This window comes from Semicossyphus pulcher, unplaced genomic scaffold (genome assembly GCF_022749685.1).
Source record: "Semicossyphus pulcher isolate SPU_LCO1_2020_fin unplaced genomic scaffold, fSemPul1.0.p SCAF_25, whole genome shotgun sequence".
Lineage (NCBI taxonomy): Eukaryota > Metazoa > Chordata > Actinopteri > Labriformes > Labridae > Semicossyphus > Semicossyphus pulcher.
In genome coordinates, this window is record NW_027211699.1 from 5,903,299 (window position 1) to 5,925,483 (window position 22,185).

The 22,185-nt window shown below is 42.5% G+C and overlaps 2 protein-coding genes across 7 annotated transcripts; one reads left to right on the forward strand and one right to left on the reverse strand.

Annotated features, from left to right (window-relative positions):
* Positions 1-8,389: 8,389 nt before the first annotated feature.
* ccdc97 (coiled-coil domain containing 97) lies at positions 8,390-13,059 on the forward strand. Its single transcript, XM_069676254.1, has 7 exons — positions 8,390-8,790; positions 8,885-9,061; positions 9,252-9,411; positions 9,630-9,718; positions 11,065-11,248; positions 11,339-11,462; positions 12,731-13,059. The coding sequence occupies exons 1-7, from the start codon at positions 8,641-8,643 to the stop codon at positions 12,855-12,857; spliced, it is 1,011 nt and encodes a 336-aa protein (XP_069532355.1). The 5' UTR covers positions 8,390-8,640; the 3' UTR covers positions 12,858-13,059.
* A 2,320-nt stretch (positions 13,060-15,379) lies between these two features.
* LOC138604212 (neurofilament medium polypeptide-like) lies at positions 15,380-21,722 on the reverse strand. 6 transcript variants are annotated; one of them, XM_069676081.1, is made up of 12 exons: positions 21,654-21,722; positions 20,630-20,802; positions 20,295-20,387; positions 20,071-20,204; positions 18,927-18,977; positions 18,802-18,847; positions 18,467-18,688; positions 18,268-18,359; positions 17,344-17,389; positions 16,304-16,594; positions 16,153-16,216; positions 15,380-16,072 (listed from the first exon to the last, which is right to left on the reverse strand). In XM_069676081.1, the coding sequence occupies exons 2-12, from the start codon at positions 20,763-20,765 to the stop codon at positions 15,880-15,882; spliced, it is 1,368 nt and encodes a 455-aa protein (XP_069532182.1). In that variant the 5' UTR covers positions 20,766-20,802; positions 21,654-21,722; the 3' UTR covers positions 15,380-15,879. The 6 variants fall into 6 exon arrangements, with proteins under 6 accessions (XP_069532182.1, XP_069532183.1, XP_069532179.1 ...); XM_069676082.1 differs by having other exon boundaries at positions 16,388-16,594; positions 18,802-18,850; XM_069676078.1 differs by having other exon boundaries at positions 18,802-18,850.
* Between the last annotated feature and the right edge of the window lie 463 nt (positions 21,723-22,185).

Below are 22,185 nucleotides of genomic sequence, written 5' to 3' on the forward strand. Positions count from 1 at the left end.
GGAAATCAGCATTTCAGCAGTGTGACAACATCTGGACACTTTTTACTCACACAGCCTGACCATCCGCAGTGTAATATTAGCTCACACCTTCGTACTGCAGAGCTGTGGCTGAGGTGTTGCACGGAGAGGTACATGTTTCTCCAACAAGTTGAAGATAACTTATATACATGTAAACTGAATGCTGCATGCACACAATTAAAGTGCATGCTAAAACTCAATCAGAGGCCAGTTCCTGTAGACACAGATGCAGAGTTAAGTGTAAAATTCAGGCTTTAAGCTGATGTCAGAACAACAAACAGAAAAACAAATCACTGCACGGTCATACTGGCCACATGGGGGCACATGGTGTCACATGATCAGCAGTCAGGTGATGTTCATCAAAACTAAGAAACTAAAATTTTCCCCAAAAAATTAAAGATTTTACAGGATTTGCACCTAAATGGAGGGTCAAAGGTCTCAGTAAGTAAGTTAAGGCCACACTGTAACATCTATTGATAAGAAATACATTTTTATGCCACTGTGACAGGGGTGTTTCCAGAGGTGGCCTGAGTATCTGATGAGCTACCTCAGGTGCCACCTCTTAATCCTCAGCTGCGATTGGCTATCTGCCCCGTAAGAGGCAGGACTTTTGGTCCGAATATAAAACCACCCTCATTAAAGAAACATTTTTTTTAAAACTTTTTGAAAACCAAATCTTGTTTTTATAAAGAAAATCATTTTATTTTACCTTTTAAATAAAATCAAGGTTTAAGTATCTTTACATTAAATTGTCAAATTAAAATTAAAATTCCTTCAATTCCTCCAATAAATCATTAAAGTTAATTATCTCGAAGATCTCCGTTTCGTTGTCTTTGGCGGCCTGGTGACGAAACAAATTACCGCCATAGGTGCCCCCGGTAATTACCGGAGCACACTTCCCAGATATCCGGACAGTGCTGCATGTGTGACGTCCACGGTTGGCTCCGGTTGTAACTCTTGATTTTCCTGGCTGACGGTCGCTTTCCTTTTCAGACTGTTTGCTTCATCTGAGCGTTGAGTTTGTTTCTTTTTCTTTGGATTTTCACTTATTGTTGAAGTTGTATCTGTAGTCATCGTCTTTCAGACGATCTTTTTGTCTTTGTCTTCGGACATTACGCTCCGTGACACATTGTAGAGTACACTCGCTTTATAGAAGTGAGTATAGAAGTGGCGCCATCTGCTGTTGTGAACATGTGTTGGCATTTAAAAGTTTAATCCCCGAATATAAGACGATCCCACTTTTTTAGATGTATTTAAAGGGAAAAAACATGTCGGACCAATTTGGTATATTTTAATCAACTTCTTGGACTGTGTTGCAACAAGTTGCTAGTAGCTTTTGTGACATTATAATGTAGCACATGTTTCATGAGATACACATGAGTCTTTAAAGCTTTTTGAGTCCTTAAAGGGCCAGTTCACTGATTTTTAACTGATTTTGACCTGGAAAACCTCCGCCAAACGACGTGAAACACGTCCGGCCAGGGAGCTCGCTAAACTACACTTCCTCAATCTAGGACGCCCGCCTCCGATGTCATGTCTCATTTCGTCAGGTTTGAAATGTAGACTGCAGACCTGAAGATGTTTTAGACGATCCACTGGTATATTCTCGTCATGTTTTGGATTCTGTACTGCTCTGAGCCATTGCCTGCAGCAGAAACGACAGTATTTCACTCCAGCGTCTCTCGCTGGGCTGTTCCTTTCAGAGGGAGGGGCACAATGCATGCTGGGTGTTCGCGAGCTGTTTGTACGACTTCCTCCACAGCTATGGCGCCAATTTCAAATATTATCGCTTCTATCGATTACAGAGAACACCAGCTTTGACTGACAGCGGCTCCTTTAAGCATGAAAGATTTGTACGGTGTAACATCTGCATGACTCCTTGACACAGCTGCCTATTAACACGTCCAATTAGGAGTCGTGTTTCTTGCCACCTGCTGAATGTTTGTCCGAAGTATACTCTCCTTTTGGCAGACTACTGAATGCACGACTATGTTAACTGTTTACTGGTTCTGCGCAGGCAACGTTTGGGGTTTTCAGAGCTTAAAAACAGCTGCATCCAAGAAGCACAGATGAAAGCAGTGAGAGTGCAGCGTGCTCTGTGTGGGAGGATGAACCAAGTCTCCATTTGGCACCCTTATTTTGCCCGGAAACTGCATCCAAAAGCTTACATTTACTTCGTCCATACTCAGGTTCACAAAGAAACATCATCCCTCACATCACAGAACGCAGCAGTTCTTCTCTGTGGAGTCAGCATTAAATACAAGCTAGTCTACCCTCATGTCTCCGTACATGCAGAGTCGCACTTATCTTCCTGCTCATCTTGTTCACTCACTTATATGTTTAAATGTATGTTTTTCCACACAGTAACACACAGATGCGTGTTCCAGTGTTTCAGCAGCACTTCTGGCATGCCTTTGAAGCACGCGTCTGTATCATTGGGAGCAGGCTCAGTCGCTGCAGCCTATTGAAGTCAGAAGCAGCAGACAGTCCCTCTGCGTGTCCTACTGTAGCCTGAGATAAAACATCCCTTTGATTTCTGTGATGTGGACGCTGCTGACGCACGATGGTGCAGTTTCTCCCCGTGGCAGAAGGGAAGATTTAACTGGCTCCTTCAGGCAAACACGGGCAGACTAACAAAACAAACTCCAACACTCGTTACAGGAATGCATAATATCAGCATACACTCACACACATACTCAGGAGTGCACATTTTAAACGCATTGATAGCTCCATTTACGTCGTGTGAATATGCATTCAGTCATGAAACAAGCCCACGCACGCTCAGACATGCAGACGCACGCAAACAAAAAAGTGTTTTCAAGGCAGATGATTTGTGCCAAGAGATGACAGGCGAGTGATGCAATGTGCTGATACAGAATCTATTCTGGGAGAGTGCGCTCATTGCTCAAATGTCACTACATGACAGCAAGTGCACCTTCACTCAACCACACACACAATCTTACCAGCCTACAACATACAAGAACTCTGAATTCAGTTATAACTTCAAATGTGGGTCAAACACGGCTGAATGCCAAAACGCATTTGTCTTTAATGAGATTTTAAAGCAACTTAAAACAGGACGTCATCGGCTGTTATTTGACGTCAGCTGCACCAGCTCTTCTTTACGCAAATTAAAGGAGCAGTTCGCCTCTGGAAAAAGCTGCTGTCAGTCAAAGCTGGTGTCCTCTGTAATCGATAGAAGCAATAATATTTGAAATTGGCGCCAGTGGAGAAAGTTGTACAAACAGCTCGTGGTTTCGCCCATTCTACATTCCTACAGCACCCAGCATGCATTGCGCCCCTCCCTCTGAAAGGAACCGCCCAGCGCCCAGAGACGCTGGAGTGAAATACTACTGCTTCTCTGCAAGCAACGGCTCAGAGCGGTACAGAATCTGAAACACGACGAGAATATACCGGTGGATCGTCTAAAAAATCTTCAGGTCTGCAGTCTACATTTCAAACCTGACGATTTTAAACGAGACGTGACATCAGAGGCGGGCGTCCTGGATTGAGGAAGTGTAGTTTAGCGAGCTACCTGGCCTCCGCCAGATGACGCATTTTACGTAGGCTGGTGGAGGTTTTCCAGGGCCCGTTGGAGAAGCGGATAGCGTCCTCCAAAGGCACAGAGAGAAATTGCATTTTTTTCTACCATAATGACATTAACTCCAAATAATAGCATGATAGGACTGAGGCTAAAAATCGGCAAACTGGCCCTTTAAGGACCCTCTTTATACTTTATTTGTCTTTTTTGTACCAGTTCAACCCACAACATTTTTGTCTTACATAATGTAATTAAAGGTGGGTATTATGCAAATTTCAAGCTTCATATTTCACTCTGTGATACCTGTGGAGTAGCTTAGCATAATTTACTGTTAAAAAGTCTCATCATGTTTCTCACACTGCTGCTCTGTGCAGGCCTTCATACAGCCTCTGCCTGAAACGACTCAGTCAGCTCTGTCCCTTTAAGAAACCCTGCCCCTACAAGCCCACTTTCTTCTGATTGGCCAGCTCTCTGGAGCCTGCTGAGGTTGCACTTTGTGACATCACAAAGTGCAGCGTGTAGAAAAAACTGTGTGAAACCTGGCGTTCACAGCAGACTGAGCTGAGGAGCCTGGGGATTACTCCGACATACTTTAACCAACAGATTTGAAACTTCACCCACGTTTAGTCTGGACATCCAACATTGTAACATTATATATATATGTTTTATAATGTGTAACAGCATAATACCCCCTCTTTAAAGCAACCTTAACATAAATGAATCAACAAAGTTTGGTCACATGGTACAACTCAGAAACAACAATAAGACATACAGTACATTTGATATGGGGGTTGACAAAGTCGACTAAAATGACACAAGTGTTGCACCACACGTCATCTCAAATGAAGACCACTTTCAGGCATTGTTCTATCCTATCTCTCCTCTTAGCTGCATGCTGCTATACCGCTTGTTTTTCATTGATACTGTAGTACAGCACTTCCTGTACAGTCCCTGACCTGGGATACTCCTCTCTCTCCTCCTGGCTCTCTCTCGCACCGTTTTCTATTTGTGTCCATGTTGTAACCGCTAGGAACCCGATCCCTCTGGACAGGCAGCTGAATTAAAAGGAACACTACTGTAAATTGCAAACACACACGAGAGGGGTGAAACAGCTCAGAGGAGTGTGATCTTGTGGTTTCACTGGAGAAGAAGAGCGACAGAACTGCAGATGGAGGGACAGATTGAAGTGCTAGCTTATCTTTGCTACAATTCTGTCATCACAGCACCATCCCATCCACACAAAACACAAAAAGTGTGTCGGTTTAGAAGAATTAATACATTAAAAAATATATTTAATGTTATTTTTATTGGTTAGATTAAATTAAATCATAACACTTTCCACTTCTCTGGAAGTCTCAGGAGGTTTGCAGAGTTTGTTCAACTTGCTCTCATTTCAGCTGCACTGGTCCGAGGCCCGTGACGCTACAGTCACCAGGTTGCTGGGTTCATGTGCGCGAGGCAAAGCGTGCTGCGCCCAGTCTGGCTGAGCCTCAACTGTAACCCTGCCACTTGTAGACTATTTGATCCACCCAACAACCTGAGCCTGAAATATAAACCTGGAAGAGAGTCTAGGGCTGGCCTGTAAAGTCAGTGCAACTTATAATGATTCCAAACTGGCTGCTTACATTTAAAAAGCATCACCAAGTTTGACGTGCAGTAAGCATAAGACACACAACAGGTATCCCACCTTGTTTGAGAGTCTGACAGGCCCGGCGCTCTAACTCAAACCGTATCGCTCTCTCGTTCCTGCTCACTGGGGGAGGCCGGAGAGCGGCAGGGTCGATGCAGACGCAAGGCAGCTGTTCCAGCATGGTGATCAATAAAGTATGTTTCTCTTAATGAAACAGGCAAAAAAAGAAGAAGAAAGAAACAGGAAGTCGGCTTTAGCACAATGCACAATGTAATCCTCTTTGACAGTTGCCGAGTTGTTCAGAACAGATGTTAGAGAGAGTTTTCTCCTCCTCATGAAAATGGGCCTTTCCTGCCACTTCTTAAAAAAAAAAACTTCAGAAAAAAACTTGGGCTGCTATAACAAAGTCCTCATTGAATGCTGAAATGAAATCAAACTAGCATGTAGAAGCACGATGCTGCTGTAACAGAGCTGCCGCACAGTTTCAGAAGCTACAGCTACAGGACTGACTAAGAAGTGTGTGTGTGTGTGTGTGTCAAATGTTGACGAATGCGTGATCCAGCAGTCACTCACAGCTGTTGCTGTACTCACTCAAACGCTGACAGACACAAACAGGCGCACACAAACACACAAATGTACACATACACACATTTCGAGCAGAGCCCCTGCGCTCCTCGCCAGATTACTGTCACTTAGCGCTTGTGATTAGAGTTCAGCGTGGTGTCAGTGATGTCCACCTGTGTGAGCACCTACACAAACGCTAAAACACCTGCGGACAGCTTTTTTTCGTGTGTATCTTATTTTTTTGTTTGGCGGTGTTGCTCCCCACCAGCCTCGTCCTGTTTACCATAGGTGCTTTTCGACCTAAAGTACCAGGAACTTCTCTTAAAGGAACTACCGCCATTAAGACTCAAAGAAGAAGAAGAAGGTATCATCATTTGTGCGACACTACAGTTAGCCTGTTAGCATGGAGGAGATTCAACTTGTGCTGTGTTTAATTGTGCTTTGAAGCTCACCACCTCCTACTTCCTGTTGGCACACACAACCTCACGCCGTGTGTGTGCTGCAGATGTAACCGCTAAGAGTAAATACTCCACGGCAAGTCCGCTCCGTGAACTCTCCGTTTATGGTTCCTGTAACAGCGGCACCTCGTCCCGGTGTTGGTGAATGCTGTGGCTACATAAACGGACAGCAGGGTCTAAATTTAGTTCAGGGTAACTGATTAACCCCCTGAAAAGTCCGTGCTCGGGGGGTAGTACTTTCCAAAGGTCCAGGAACTTTAAGGGCGGGGCCTGCAGTGCTGATAGTTTCTGATTGGCCGAGTACTCGCAGCATTTAATTTCACCCGCCTTGTTTAAAAGACTGCAGCTGCCAGCTCACTGTTATCACCGTGCTTCGAGGTTGAATCTCCTCCATGCTAACAGGCTAACTGTAGTGTCGCACATATGATGATACCGGCCCGTTCGTCGCGTTTTATGGCGTCTTCTTTGTTGTATGGCCTTCATCTTCGTCTTACCGCCAGTGCAGTACTTTTATTGCTTCTCTAGGTCACTGATTTGCATAATCTTCCTGTGACTGTAGGCCGCTGTGGAAACGCAGACAACAATGGGACACAGGAAAGATTTAGTTCCTTGAACTGGTTCCTGGCACTTTTGGTGGAAAAGCACCTAAAGAGGCAAAAAAAAAGGTATACCTCCATTTCAGTCCTCTTACAGCTTATCTGCTTTCTCTCTCTTGCAGCCCGCCTGTCGTCTCCTCTCCCTGCCAGTATAAAACACCTGTCACCGTCCACTGACAGCTTCATTCATCTCCATTATTGAGGCTCTGTCAAAGCTGACATCAGACAATACGACACAGAATTAAAAGGTAAAAGAGCGTCGCGTCAAGGTTAAAAACAAAACACAAGCAATCTATTCTGATCTGTCGGCTACCATTGATGTTGCGTGGCTCAGTGGCTCTATTACAGGCTTTAATGGTTGCTACGTGAGCTGAAGCACACAAAAAACACTCCGACTATCTGTGTGTACATGTTAAATACGCGGGATGATGTATCTGAGGGTGTTAATATGCGAGATGTGGTGTCCACAGGCGGGGAGCAGATGAGTCTGACAAGGGGGGGGGGCAAATCAGGACTCTGATCCGCCATTACTTCAGATAAGGCCCCAATCAGAACGCTGGTAGGTGTGTGTGCGTGTGTGTGCGATCGTTTAACTGAAGAATCCTTGTGTTCAGTCTGTGCACCACTAATATATGATTTCATTTTCTGTATCAAATAGAGTATGACTGTATTTCAAGATGTATCCGCACATCTTTGTATCTATAAAGTGTGAGCTCGTAGAAGTCCCACCAGCTGAGATAAGAGCCAACAAATTGCTCAGGGCTCCCGGTGGACTGAAAATGTTCGCGTCTCTATCTTTCTCCTCCAGACACAGAGCTCAGTCTCGGATCAGTGTTGGTAGATGCAAATCACTCTTTATTAATTAACTGAGAAACAGCTCGAACAGTTCTGGCAACATTTCTCTTTAATCCACAAATGTGAGACTCTGAGGGAGCAATCTGTTTACATCATCAGAGAACGACGACTCATTTCGTTCAATCCAGGTCCTGTTATGAAAGTAGGAATTGTTTTCTGCTCAGAACTTTGCCAGACATCATTTTCTTACAGACTGTCTGGCTATGTGTCCATCAATGTTATCTCAGGGGAGGTCTGATCTATGGATCTGCTGAAAGAATTTGTTGTTGTGTCACTCAGAGGAGTTGATGAGACTGGAGGTAAAAAGTCATCAATATAAAGATATCAATCAAAAACCCTCTTACAAAATAACCAATGATTTTAATGCCAACCTAGTCTACTTACTATTTTGAGGTGGTACAGTTGAGCTACACCTACTGAGACTTTTTTAATGCTTATTTAATTTGTTTTGAGCCTTATTGGCCTCCATATAGGTCTGTCAGACTAACTTGTTTAATCACAATCTAAATATTAAATTTTGAAGGTACCAAGTGTGGGAAATGTGAATTGAAAATGAATAGTGACAGCCAAATATAGCCTTAACCATATAAATCATCTTCCAGTTCTTTCTATGTCCAAAGCCACCAGCAGAGAGCGACAAAATCAACACTGGCGCCTCCGCACCTGGGGGGAACCATTCATCTGGTCGCAGAAAAGGGGACCATTATTTATGATGGACCAACATGGCGGCAAAACTAAATGCATATCAAGCGCAAGGAAAACAAAATATGTTCGATTAATCGGTAATTAATTAAAGTGTTAACGTATAAAATGTGTACACTTAATGGACAGAATTCTCTTTTTGGTATCCACGACAAAACAGAGACGTCACAACGGTCAGAAAATTTATTTATCGTTTGCTTGTCGTTATTTAACCGCGTCGTTCAGTAAGAGCCACCGGGAAGACACTTAGTTAGGAAGCTTGCTTAACAGTTAACTATGTGGGGCGAAATCGACCCTCCCGTTATAACAAAACCGAGTTTGTGTGAGAATGTAGACAAGAGCATATCACCACCAGAAGAGCCGGTGACACTGCCCCGACCCCGACCCCGACCCACAGACACAGTGCAGCCACTGCAGGACACTGAGGTGAGACCAACGGCATCTGATTTGTTTACATTGTTGTTACAGCAATTGTAATTCTGCATTACTGGTTTTCTTTCTGCTTGTTGTGCCCTTGTAGTTCTTTAGCCAGGCTGAGTCCGTCTGTGTAAATGACATGCTGGAGGCTATAGCCAAGAGCGGAAGCCCAGTGAAGAGCCAGCAGATTGGGGACGCTGAGCTCACCCTGAACGAGCGCAGAGAGGAGCTGCTGCATCAGTACAGGAGCAGACCACTGGTGTTCCTGGAGAAGTACCATGTATGTGTACACAGTTTGAATCGTGTTGGTGTGTATATACTGTTATCAAGAGCTGAAATTGGCCTTTATGCAGAAATTGCGTCAAATAAATGTAACAGCATCTTTGAAAGAAACAGTGCATCACATAGCAGAAGAATTTAGGGCTCGAATCAAGAATCATGCTACATTATCTACTTGCCCCCGTTTTTAGGCCTGCCTGAAGCCCAAGGACCTGTCAGCGTTTGCCCACGTCAGCTCGGACCCCCGGGTTCAGCACTACGGCAAAGTGATACAGAGAAGAGCTGCAGCATGCACCAACAGGACCAGGGTTCGGAACCAGCGCTACGCTGCCCTCAGAGCGCTGCAGAGGGGTATGGACTGTATTTTGCCGTCTGCATTAACACATAAAAGTTTAGACTTCTTTAGCAGAATTATCTCCATGCTGTGCTTTGTTACATGTTTATTTTACTCTACCTGTTTTAAAATAACTAAAAATAGGCTTGTAGTATTGTGCGTAACACAAATCTAAAAGAACTACTGTTTTACTGCTTTTAACTGTTTGGTGTTGTCATCCCTCCTCTTCTTCCAGACGGTCAGTACTTCAGTGAGGAACAGATGCGGATTAGGGAGCCGCTGCTGTATGAACAATATATCGGCCAGTACCTCACTGATGAGGAGGTGAGTGACTGATTTGGTCCCCGTTTTGTTGTACTTGCAAGCAGGGGTGTTCCGATATTGTTTCTAAACCCAAAATCGCTTTTAAATGAGTGTTCAACTTTTATAATTGAAATCTAAAGCAGGATCAGTGATTCTGTTTATTTCCTGACTATTGTTGTACGTCCAAAGGAAAATGAACACTTCAAATACCAACCAGTGTAGCTTTCTGTTAGCCTTTGAGATATGATCGCTTTTAGATTCAAAGAAAAAATATCAACAAGTTCAACTCAACTGGAAAATCCTCCTGCCTCCTTGAATTCACTAATGTGGAAACATTTTACACCCATGAGACTTTATATTCTAACAGTAACATTGTAATAACTTTTACATGTACAAAGTATTCAACTCTTTATCTGAAAAAAGACAACACTCCTGCTGAGCTGTTCACATAATGGAAATGTATTGTCAACTGATACAAACACACAGAGCTAACCTTAAACATGCATGAGGTTATGTGTTGCGAGCTGCCCTAAACACCCAACTAAGACTTAATTCTGAACAGCTGTATCATAGACTGTATGAAAAGATGGACGACATGACAGCTCCCTTAAAGTGAAGTCAAACCCTCTCTATCGCCCCCTGCTGACTGGCTGCAGTATAGGTCGTAAAGCCCGCCTCCTTCATGTTAACAGATGGGACATGAGTCAAACTATAAAATCTAAATACACGTCAAATACATTTTTCTCAAACATGGTTTCTGTCATTATAGTTCGTTCTTATCATGCTGATTTACGCCCAAATGTTTTTCTGACAAGTTTATTTTTGATTTGTTATTTGATGCTTTAATAATGATGATTGACAGCTCTGTTGACAAATCTGGCTCCTGCAGCCGATCTGTTCTGGATTAGCAGAGTAGAGGAGGAACGGCGAGTGGACACATAACTAAAACAATCACTACAGTCAGTGCAGTTTCATATCTGTGAACGTCTGCTTCAGACCGCCACAAAGAAGCTGTTCTGCTGTTAAACACGCCGCCATGCGTTTGTTTGTTTTTTTCCCGCTAAGTTAAGTGTGTGGTTTTGGTTACCCGCCGATCTCTACTGCGCAACTCTGGCTCCAAATGACGTCATCAGGGCAAGATGGCAGCGCCCGTCACGGGAGATGCATGGTGCATCTATATATACAGTCATTGTTCGTATACATGCAAAAAGATTCCTCCTTAAACCTGATTAATAATGCCACAACCTGCATGTGTTACTCAGAAAATGTTAAGACGTTAAAATCTGGAGGCAAATTGGATTGTGGATTTAAATAATTGCGGCCCAAACGAAATCATTTGCATTTTTAGTGATTTCTGAATGTTTTAGGTGCTGGAGCGCTCCCAGGAGGCCATGCAGGATGATGCACAGGGAGCACCAGCAGGGGGCACTGGAGGCCTCGCCCACCTCCTCCTCAACTCCTACCAGGAGCGCCTCATCCAGAATCGTCTGCAGGAGGAGCAGGAGCGAGAGGAGGGAGCGCAGGAGGAAGAGGAGGATGAAGAAGACAACGGTGAGAGTGGATAAAATACATTTACATCTTCGTCTAAATGCTTCCCTCTCTGTGCTGTCGTTCATCCCTCTCTCTCTCTCTCTGCTGTAGATTATTCTCTCCAGCAGAAGGGGTGGGAGCCCAACCCGGAGGAGAAGGCTCTGCTCAGGGAGGAGTTTATCAGTCAGATGCACCAGCGCTTCCTAGACGGCAAAGACAAGGACTTCAACTACAGGTCGGCTACACCACCGCTTTATGCTGATTCCTGCTCTTTAATGGCTGCATTTGTGATGCAGTGCACTGATTTGCTTTACAGGATGTATGAGCTGTCAATCAAGTCCACCTGACTATTTTTGTGACTATATACACACTGAATGCTGTTTCGGATCGTTAGGGATGTAAATATTTTATGAGAAATTAAAAAGAAAGTCTAAAAGAAGTTTAGAATTGTTTTTAAACCCAACTATCTTCACATGTAGATTGTAAACAAAATAACTAATATATTTATAACTTAAAGAGCGGGTATTATGCTGTTACACATTATAAGACATATATATAATGTTACAATGTTGGATGTCCAGACTAAACGTGGGTGAAGTTTCAGATCTGTAGTTAAAGTATGTTGGAGTAATCCCCAGGCTTCTCAGCTCAGTCTGCAGGCGGCTGTGTAGCCAGGTTTCACACAGTTTTTTCTACAGGCTGCCTCAGTAAAATTCAGAGAGTTGGCCAATCAAAAGAAAGTGGGCTTGTAGGGGCGGGGTTTCTAAAAGGGACAGAGCTGACTGAGTCGTTTCAGGCAGAGGCTGTATGAGGGCCTGCACAGAGCACCTGTTTGAGAAACATGAGGAGTCTTTTTAACAGTAAATTATGCTAAGCTACTCCACAGGTATCACAGAGTGAAATATGAAGCTTGAAATTAGCATAATACCCCCCCTTTAATGTGTTGATAACATTGAGATTATAAGAAGCCAACAAGATTATAAAATATTTACTAATGTTGAATTTGTCTGAATATACAAATTAATAAAATAACATTTGCTAAGTAACAGTCAGTTAAAGGGGGTATTATGCTAATTTCAAGCTTCATATGTAACTGTGTGATACCTGTGGAGTAGCTTAGCATAAATTATAATTAAATCCTGCTCCTACAAGCCCACTTTCTTTTGATTGGCCAGCTCTCCGAAGCCTGCTGAGGCTGCACTCTGTGACGTCACAAAGTGCAGTGTGTAGAAAAAAACTGTGTGGAACCTGGCGTTCCCAGCAGCCTGCAGACTGAGCTGAGAAGCCTGGGGATTACTGCAACATACTTTCACCTACAGATCTGAAACTTCACACACGTTTAGTCGGAACATCCAACATTGTAACATTATATATATGTCTTATAATGTGAAACAGCATAATACCCGCTCTTTAATGTAAAGGTCACCCATAGAAAGAGTTTTTCAAAGCTTTTCTTTGCGTTGCTTAAAAAGTGCATATTGTGTGTGTGTTTGTGCATTACAGTGAAGTGGACGAGAACCCGGACTACGACAACTTGGACATAGTCAGCAGAGACGCAGAGGATAAATACTTTGATGAAGACGATGATGAAGAGGAGGAGGAGGAGGAGGAAGAGAACATGACAGAATAGCGGCTGCAGCAGGAGGAACGACTGTTTTACACTTCATTGGACTGTAAATACAAATGTGTAAAATAAGGGTATGTACTGAATGTTTTCATGTCACACATGAAGGCAAACACAGCCGGAAATATATGTTGTTTTTGTGTATTTGGCAGTATGTGTGAGCCTCAGCCTCCCTGGTCCTCCTTTTGGACGAAAATGGCTCAATAAAGATTGAAATCTGAGAATACACTGACTTCATTTCACTCTCAAATCACATCTATTTTCTCCTCAGGGTTTAGACAGAATAGGACACGTGGTGTTTTAGAGAATCAGGCACTACCAGGTAGTTAACACGAAAACCTCCACAGGGAGGCGCCCAGGAGGCGTCCTAATCAGATGCCTGAACCCCCTCATCTGGCTCCTTTCGATGTGAAGGAGTAGCAGCTCCACTCCGAGCTTCCTCAGAATGTCCGAGCTCCTTCCCATATCTCTGAGGCTGAGCCCAGACACCCTGCGGAGGACACAGATTTTGGCCGCTTGTATCCACAGTCTGATTCTTTCGTTCTCTACCCAAAGCTCATGATGATAGTCGAGGGTCGGAGCGTAGATCGATCAGTAAATCGAAAGCTTTGCCGTCAGGCTCAGCTCCCTCTTCACCACGAAGGAACAGTGCAACGTCCGCAATACTGCGGACGCTGCACCGATCCGCCTGTCAACCTGACGATCCATTTCACCCTCACTCGTAGACAAGACCCCGAGGTACTTAAACTTGGGAATTACACACTCGAAATCCATCTTTAGTTTGGAATGTGTGAGATTTTCAAAATAAGAAACTTCCTCTCCAAAAGCAGATAATATTTTTAATCCTGTACAAATAGACAGAAAACATATTTTTAAGAAAATACAGGAGCCACATATTATAACAATATAAAAAATCAATGCTGCAACATTTTCATAATTTTTTTTATATCATAAGTGAAGGAGCGTGTAAAAAAAACTGAGTTTAAAGTCTCATAAATCACCCTAAACAATCCACAGCTCAGACCTCTGGTAGGCTGTCGATCCCTTTGTAGAACTGTCCCGTATATTACTAATTAATATTAATAGGATGAGTCTTTTTTATTAAAAACTACCACTTAAGCATGTACCGGACAAAGTCAGTAAAGAGATAAGAGTAGGCACATTATCGGTATCGGCCGATGTTGGCTTAAAAATCGGAAATCGACGAGTTGGCCGATATCAGCCGATATAATTAACCGATAAAATAATGGGCTGCTGCATACTTGATTAAATGCCCGACCTCGGCGCAATGTCCCCGGCGCGAAGAAGACCTGCGCGGCGCAGCGTGATGACGTCACGTGTGTCTACCTGCAGCATGAGAGAGTTAGAAGCCAAAATGTCCGTGGTGTGGAAGTTTTTCAAAGTGTCCGAAATAGACAGCAAAACTGCTATTTGCAATGACTGCTCAGCTTCGGTGATGTGAGGAGGAGCCAAGGCAAAGTCTTTCAACACTACAAACTGGATTAACCATCTCAAGACCCGTCACCCCGACCGTTGTAACAAATGTGATAAGAGTATCAACATTATACTGTACGCTAATTCCAATACAGAGAGAGTTGATGATCTCTGCAATTAGGTGTGCGGGAAAAAAATATCGGTATCGGTAATCGGCTAAATGAGTTGTAAAATATCCGCATATCGGATATCGGCAAAAAATCCAATATCGTGCATCCCTAGATAAGAGTGTTTATATATTTCTCTTAATTAATATTAGTTAAAAACAAAAAGATACTGCTTTCCACGAGCAAGAAATCATGTGCTCTAAAGAGAGTTCTGCAGTTGCAGTGAGGTAAGTGTTGACATAGGCTGCTTCCCAACTCTCTTATTTGATAGCTCCTCGCTCCTCGCTCCTCGCCCGAACCGGAAGTAGTTCCGGAGCCGCCATATTGAGGACCGTCTCAAAGCTCTTATCGCTGCTCGGAGGAGCGAGGAGAGAGGAGGGAGGAGGGAGTTCCGAGGAGCGATAAGCGAGGATACACGAGAGCAGCCTCCACGGAAGTCTTTTACTGGCCGACACGCCCCCTTTCAGTTAGTGATTGGACGCTGCAGCAGATCAGACTGATGTGAAACTTCACAACATCACCGGAGTTTCATATCGCAGAGAGGAAGAAGCGGACCTTAAAACAGACTTTACAGGGCGCCTTGAAACCGACCATAAACAACGTCGGTATAATGAGTTGGTATCTGACAAGCTGAGATCGTTTAGAACGAAATATTAATCATAACTTGTCGTAAAATATATAAAATGCAGTGAATAACTGAAGATTTGATTTGTTTTCTGAGTCAACATCTGAGTAAAAATAAGTTGTCTAAAAATCAAAAGTGGCAAAAACAGATTCATTTCTATTAAATTTAATCTAAAAAAATACCTCTCGTCATGATCAGTTATTCCCCTGCTAACTTTTATTACAGATGAATGAATGAATTCAGAGGGAGCAGGAGAGTCTCTCTGTCAGCAGGTCACACTTTTTACGTGTGAGAGTGATCATCAGTGAGGTCGGGTTTGATCAGCGTGACGTGATTTCTATTTATCCTGAAACTTTGAGCCTAATCAATAATGTTCATAGTTCATGAACAGACAGTATTTGGGCTTATTAAATAATTAATTCAGATCAGATGATCAGTGATCAAAAATGTAAATAATGAACAAATAATATAAAGACACAGTGCTGGTAAGAAATGTCCGTCTGGCTCTGCAGCAGGAACACAGACTGCAGCCTGTTCTTCATGTGCAGGTGTTTGTTACACAGGTAACAGGATACAGAGAGGAAACACTGTTACTGTGTGTTTTATTAGAATTAATACAGTGCACAAAGCAGTTCATCATCTAATGCAGTAAATAGTTGTCATCCAGATTGAAGGGGAACTCCACAGCTGCCCTAACATGTTTATTAGCTCTCACCTTTATTGAAAGCGTCACCTGCTGTGGATTCCAGTTCTTCATTGTTTGTTTTGGTCATCAACTTTGTAGTAAGTTATTCCCAAAGTTTCATTCGTTATGTTCCTTTTTATGTTTCTTTATTTTCAGGGTGAAGTACTCCTCTTGCAACTTCAACACTTTCATCTGCATTTTGATTTTCTCTCTCTTCAACTGTTCGGTGTCCAGTGTGTCCAGATAACAGCTGGAGGATGGACCCTCCATCATGCCAGAGCTCTGGATGTCTTCTGAGGTTTTGACAACGCTGTAAAGAGAAATGAATTATGTCCTTGCATGTAAATAAGCATCGTTGTTCATCTAAATAATGTAGCTGTAAGAGCGTACCATTGCTGTAGCATAAACGTCATCATTTGTGGCGCAGCGTCTCTCCCTGTTGCTTCTTTATCGTCTTTGCAGAGAACAAAAGGAAGAAATATTAAATCAAATCTTTAAATTCTTAAACCATCTTATAGGCGTATTTTTATTTGAAGCTGACCTATCGCGTCTTCTGTGACTTCCACAGTTACAAACGACAAAGGGTCCGGGCTGAGGCCGACGCTGCGATCGCAGTTTAACTCACAGGCTCCAAGGATTTCCGGTTTGACCCCTGATGCCGATTGAGTCGCTTCAGTTTTGATTTCTCTCTGTTCAGCGCTGTGTGTGAACATCTGCGGAGGATCTGGGTGTGTTGCTTCACCTGTGGTGAAGGTGACATCCGTTGTCAAAGTGGTGAGTTTTCTCTCCTCTTCATACTGTGCGTCCTCATCCAAGTCATTATACCCTCTGTCTTCACAAAGAAAACCCAGGTTACTAAACACTGGAATTACAACGTAAAATAATGATCTGTCAAACATTCAAACACGGTATATATATCACAGGATATACACTGCTCTCACACCACAGACTGTATAAAAAGATGGACGACATGACAGCTCCCTTAAGCGAAGCCAAACCCTCTCTATGGCCCCCTGCTGACTGGCTGCAGTATACGTCCTAAAGCCTTCATGTTAACAGATGGGACATGAGTCAAACTATAAAACATGGTTTCTGTCATCATAGTTAGTTCTTATCATGCTGATTTATGTTTAAAAGTTTATTTTTAATTAGTTATTTGATGCTATAAAAAGGGGGCGTGACCTCATGATTGACAGCTCTGTTGACAAATCGGGCTCCTGCAGCCGATCTGTTCCCAAGTAGCAGGGTAGAGGAGAAACGATGAGAGGAAACTTAACTAAAACAATCACTACAGTCATTGAAGTTTACATATCTGTGAATATCTGCTTCAGACCAACACAAGAAGCTGCTCTGCTGCAGACTGAGCCCACCTGAGGGGTGTTTGACGGACGGGGCGGGACCTTGGTACCGAGGCTCCACCAGCCGATCTCCACTGCACAGACTCTGGCTCCAAATGCGCAAGATGTCAGCGCCCACTTCCGGGGGTATTTTTGATTAATTTTTGTACAATTAGAGAAGGTGGAGACGCGTCGTCCATCTTTACATACAGTCAAACACAAACACACAGCATCATTTACAAACCGAATACTGGGCGCGCCGTGTCGTTGGACTGACGATCGATCGTGGCCTGTGACGAGAGCACATACAGAATCATCAAAGTACTGTTCAATGATACAAAGACTTAATAAAAACCATAAATGTTAGTGTGCTTCAAAAAAGTAGGACACAAAAGTGCACTTCTTTTTCAACACTGTCCAAAAATTTGGGAGTACCAAGGACAGGCTGAACAACACGTTTTCAGATTGGCAGGTTTGTAACGTCACAAACCTAAGGAGCCAATCCCGTTAATGGATGGGGTGACTCTATACATATCATTATGTGTAACCTATGGCAACCACTTCGGTGATGCGAGAGCCAGCTGTAACCGTAATTTTTGCAAACTCACTACTGACTACTAAAGTTAACGTTACGACTTCTAATTACTACATATCAAGCTAGCCAAGTTTCACCAAGTTGCCACTAAACGATGGCAGAGACAAGTTTTGTTTTCGCGACAGAGGGGGCGGTTTGAAATTTGCATAGTGGGCGGGGCCTATGCAGACTCAGGAGAGAAGAAGGAGATGCCTTGGGAGGATTTTTAGAAGGAAATTAAACATATTTTGCAGAAAAAACATATTAGACATAATTTATTATTTCAAGCAGAGCATTTTATGTGTTAAAGCATGACTGGAGCTGCTCTTTAAATGTGTATGCGTGTGTGCGTATTATACACCGAATTTGATGGTAATTATTTCCATTGGTCAGTTAAGGGAGGAAAAATCAGCATTTCGTCTGATTGATTTTGTTTAATTATAATCTGCATTCTGTTTCACTTCAGTGCTAAAACACTATAATTTAAAAAATATTATTTATTACATTATTTTTTAAGTACAAGAGACTTCAACAAAAGCGTACACCCCCCCAAAATTTCACACGCTAAGAAATCAACTCCAAACTTCTTCTTACCTCTGCGAGCCTGTCAAGGACAACTTTAAGTTTCATCTGCAAAGCACTCCTCCAAATTTTGTCTTTCAAAGTCTTCACTTCTGTCTCCCGTCCTGAAAGAAGAAGAGTAAAATTAACGCATCCTAACAAGAACCAGTTGGTTTCCTCACGTGCTGAAATTAGTCTTTCTATAGACGATTGTTCCTGTAGGAAACGTCACCTTCAAAGACACGGTTGTCTCGGTCGTTAACGGCAACAGCAGGCACGTTTTCATCTTCCGTTTCTCCGTTTTCCATTTCATCCTCTTCTTCACTCTTATCGTCTCCTCCCCCGTTTTCAGCCCCCGCCCTCTCCTCCTCTCCCTCCTCCGGGCCCAGCACCATTTCTTTGCTGCTTGGAAGACAGTCAACATCATCCTCCTCCTCTGCCTGTGTTTCTGACTCTTTGACAGGGACAAAATAAAGCGTTTATAACACATTAATACCAAACTTTGCCTGCACTCTGATTATTGTTGTTTTAATTCTTGTTTATGTGACAGTTGCAGGAAAGACTGACCTTCAGAGGAGCTGTCTGACGAGCGATTTGATGACTTTATTTTCCTCTGCTGGAACGAGGTAGAGAAAGACTTCTTATTAATAAAGTTCTACACAACAGTATCTTGATGTCTGACGTTCAGTTACCTTTCTTTCCGTTCCTCTCCTTGTAAAGCCCTTCGTGGTTAAGGAACCTTGCTGTGATAATAGAAGGAAGTTTATTTGACATTTGTTTGGATTTTTTTAATTAAGAAGTGAACGTTTTCACCGGCTCTTTGAAGACGATTAAATGTTTATGTTTAGACCAGATTTCACCTGCTGCTGTCACAAGATTCATCACAAATTCACACACATATTAACGCCAAATTTCAAGTCTCTATCAGCTAAAATAATTAAATAACTGAGCCGTGCATCACCGTTGCCAACATTTTTTTTTTTGAAAAATAGGCTGACCAAGATTCGATGCATTCAAGCCGAGCACTCAACGGTCGGCTACCAAATTCTCTCAGGTATTAGAGTCGTTCTGCCTTCACAGTCAGACCTGCACAGCCTAAGAACCTGGGCATGCGCAGTCTTTTTTCTTCTTCTGTGGGGAACTCTGTGTCCGTCTGGTTAACGTAACACAGCTCATAAAGCTCGGCGTTTATGAATTTTGTACGAAAAATAAAATGTGTTGACATTACATCTTTGTGTGGACGGTATTCAATCCACCGATGCAAAATGATTTTTGAGAAATTTCGCTACAATCATCACTTTCGTCACCATTTCACAGCTAAAATGAACAAAATAAATGATTAAACAAAACGTGTTTCTGACACTTTGATGTTGTAACCTTATTTTAGCCGGTTGAAAAAAGGTTGAAATTTGGTCTTAGACATTCAGACCTGATTTCACCCTGTTTCAACCAATTTTCAAAGTTCAGTTGGTGCTCGCTGGCCGCCGATGATCGCTCCTTTTTGTGCGTAAGAAGCGCCAAATGATGCGTAAAACGCCCCTTTTTCTGTGAGCGCCCACGCAGCCAGAAGCAGAGGAAGTTTACAACCACCTTTGTGATCCGTTATCTCCAACCGGGTTACTGGAATTAATTTCTTGCATTTTGACAAACACATTAGGCACACAGTGGGGGAAAATTTTAAATGTCCGACTGTCCACCACTAACATTTTAATCCTGTGTCGTTAACGAAAATAAAACATACGTGTCGTCAGAGTTTTTATTATCAACGATCTGTTTCTAGCTCATCGTTTACGAACACTGGTAGACTATTTAAGACATAAAAAAAAAAAATCTTACCTCAAGCCAAAACTGCAGAGGCTTGTTGTCGTAGTAAATACTTGCTTTCCATTTTTTACTTTGGCCTTTCCCACCAAAGGTTTCAAATTCAGAGGGAGTAAACCAGCTGCCCTCACACTCGATACACGCCTCACCTGAACATAGAAAAACAACAGATAAACAGGTCAAAGAAAAAAAAGGAAATAAATTATGGCGTTAACCCAACAGTTTTAGTTTGTGCTTACCGCTCTGTAACTTTTCTACATCCAGGGTGCCCGTTTTGTTTCCACAGGTCACAGGCAAAAGTTTAAGATTTGGCAGAAATTGATGTATTTGTTCTGTAGAAAAAGTGGCACACCCAGTTGTCTGTCAGCATATTTACCAGCAGGACGATAAGACAATACTGTGATTGTGCTTTCATGTCATAGTCAATGTTCAACTTATAGTACAGATTCTGCCCGCTTGTGTTTTTAATGCGCACAATATTCTAACTACGACAACTGAACACTCAGCATTTTCTTGCCTCTCTGGTTGAAAGTGTTGCATTGGGATGGGCCCGGTTGCTCATTGTATGCCTCACCTTCTTCTTTCTCCTCCTCCTCGTCTTCTTCACTGTCACTGGTGATATAAATGATTCTCATCTTAAGCCTTTTGCTGGTTCTCCTCTTCCCATCTTCTTCTGTTTCTTCGTCTTCTGAAATGGGTCTCGTCCTCATTTTCTTCTGCAGTCAGTCTTTTCAAATTAAAAGAAAACTACAATAAAATAAAAAGTTGGCGTCAAAACATGTGGTTAAGATCTATTTTAACTTTAATCTGACCACATCTGGAGAAAGGCATTTTCACCTGAATAATCTTCCTCAGAGAACTACAATCTCTTTACGTTTTTCTTTTCTTCGGGAAGAGAAAACATTTTCTTTTTTGTGTATTGTGTTCACGTTTTTGGACCACAGTATATCATCAACTGTATTTCATACAGTATTTTAAGCATCATAGTCTAATGTATTGTAAGTTTAAATAATGTTAAGCTTTTTATTGTTCCTGCACAAATTACAATAAACATGAACATGCCACTCCCCAATATTGCTAGTCCACAATCCATACATGTCACAGCCACTTGGGAGAGGTAACATCTCGGCATTACATATTTGGACTCACTAGACTACTATTGTAAACAGCAGCAAGAAAGCGACATCAACCAGCTGTTCTTTGACACATCACATAAAACACAAATTAAAAGTCGTTGATAACGAGCCGAACACCGAACACCATTCGTTTCATCCTTCAGACATTTAAATCTATTTCCGCGTTCCCCGGCACGCGCTCAACGCAAGATGACTGGGCTTAACAATATAGTGGGCTTTGATCTCTCCTTAATGGCACGAGCTATAGTCACGATCTTTTAGATATTAATCGAGCAAATTAATCGACCCTTACCCTTGGAGGTGGTTTCGCTGATCTGAAGTGCCCCAGTCAGAGATTAAGTGGAAGGCAAACCGCCGAATCAACCGTTTAAGCTATGAATGTATGCAATATAACTTAACTCGCGAAGCATTTCTAGCTGCTATGGCTGATAAACGGCACATATAGTATTCAAATTCACTTACTGAAAACAGGAAAGGACGCACTGCTATACACTCATATCGGTGTATAATTACTCTGCAACGGCTGCTCACAGGAAACAGAAAGTTTGAGTTGCAGACACTCCTACAACTTGCAGACACTCCTACAAAATCAATGATGTTCAGCGTTAAAGCTACCAACAGAGGGCGCTGTGATCATTAAACTGTCCCTTAAGGTGAGAAGCCACTCAAGAGGCAGGTGACATCATCCATAGAACATCCAACCCAATACAGCTCTGATAGCAGGATATATGATGACAGCCTTTCATGTAAAAATGGCTGAGACTCTGGCAAGCAGATTTAATCAGTAGCGGTAATAACAATTGCAGATGTCAACAATTGCTTTTTTCAACATAATGTTGTTTAGACTAGTTGAAATTCTAATTACATATATCTACAATTCAGCTCACTAGTCACAAAGTACTGCCGTGCTTTCAACAATGACTTTCTTACTAGTGGAAATGTTCATTGTAGATATCTGTTACTTAATTACAGCTAGGCATCTACTTATGTAATG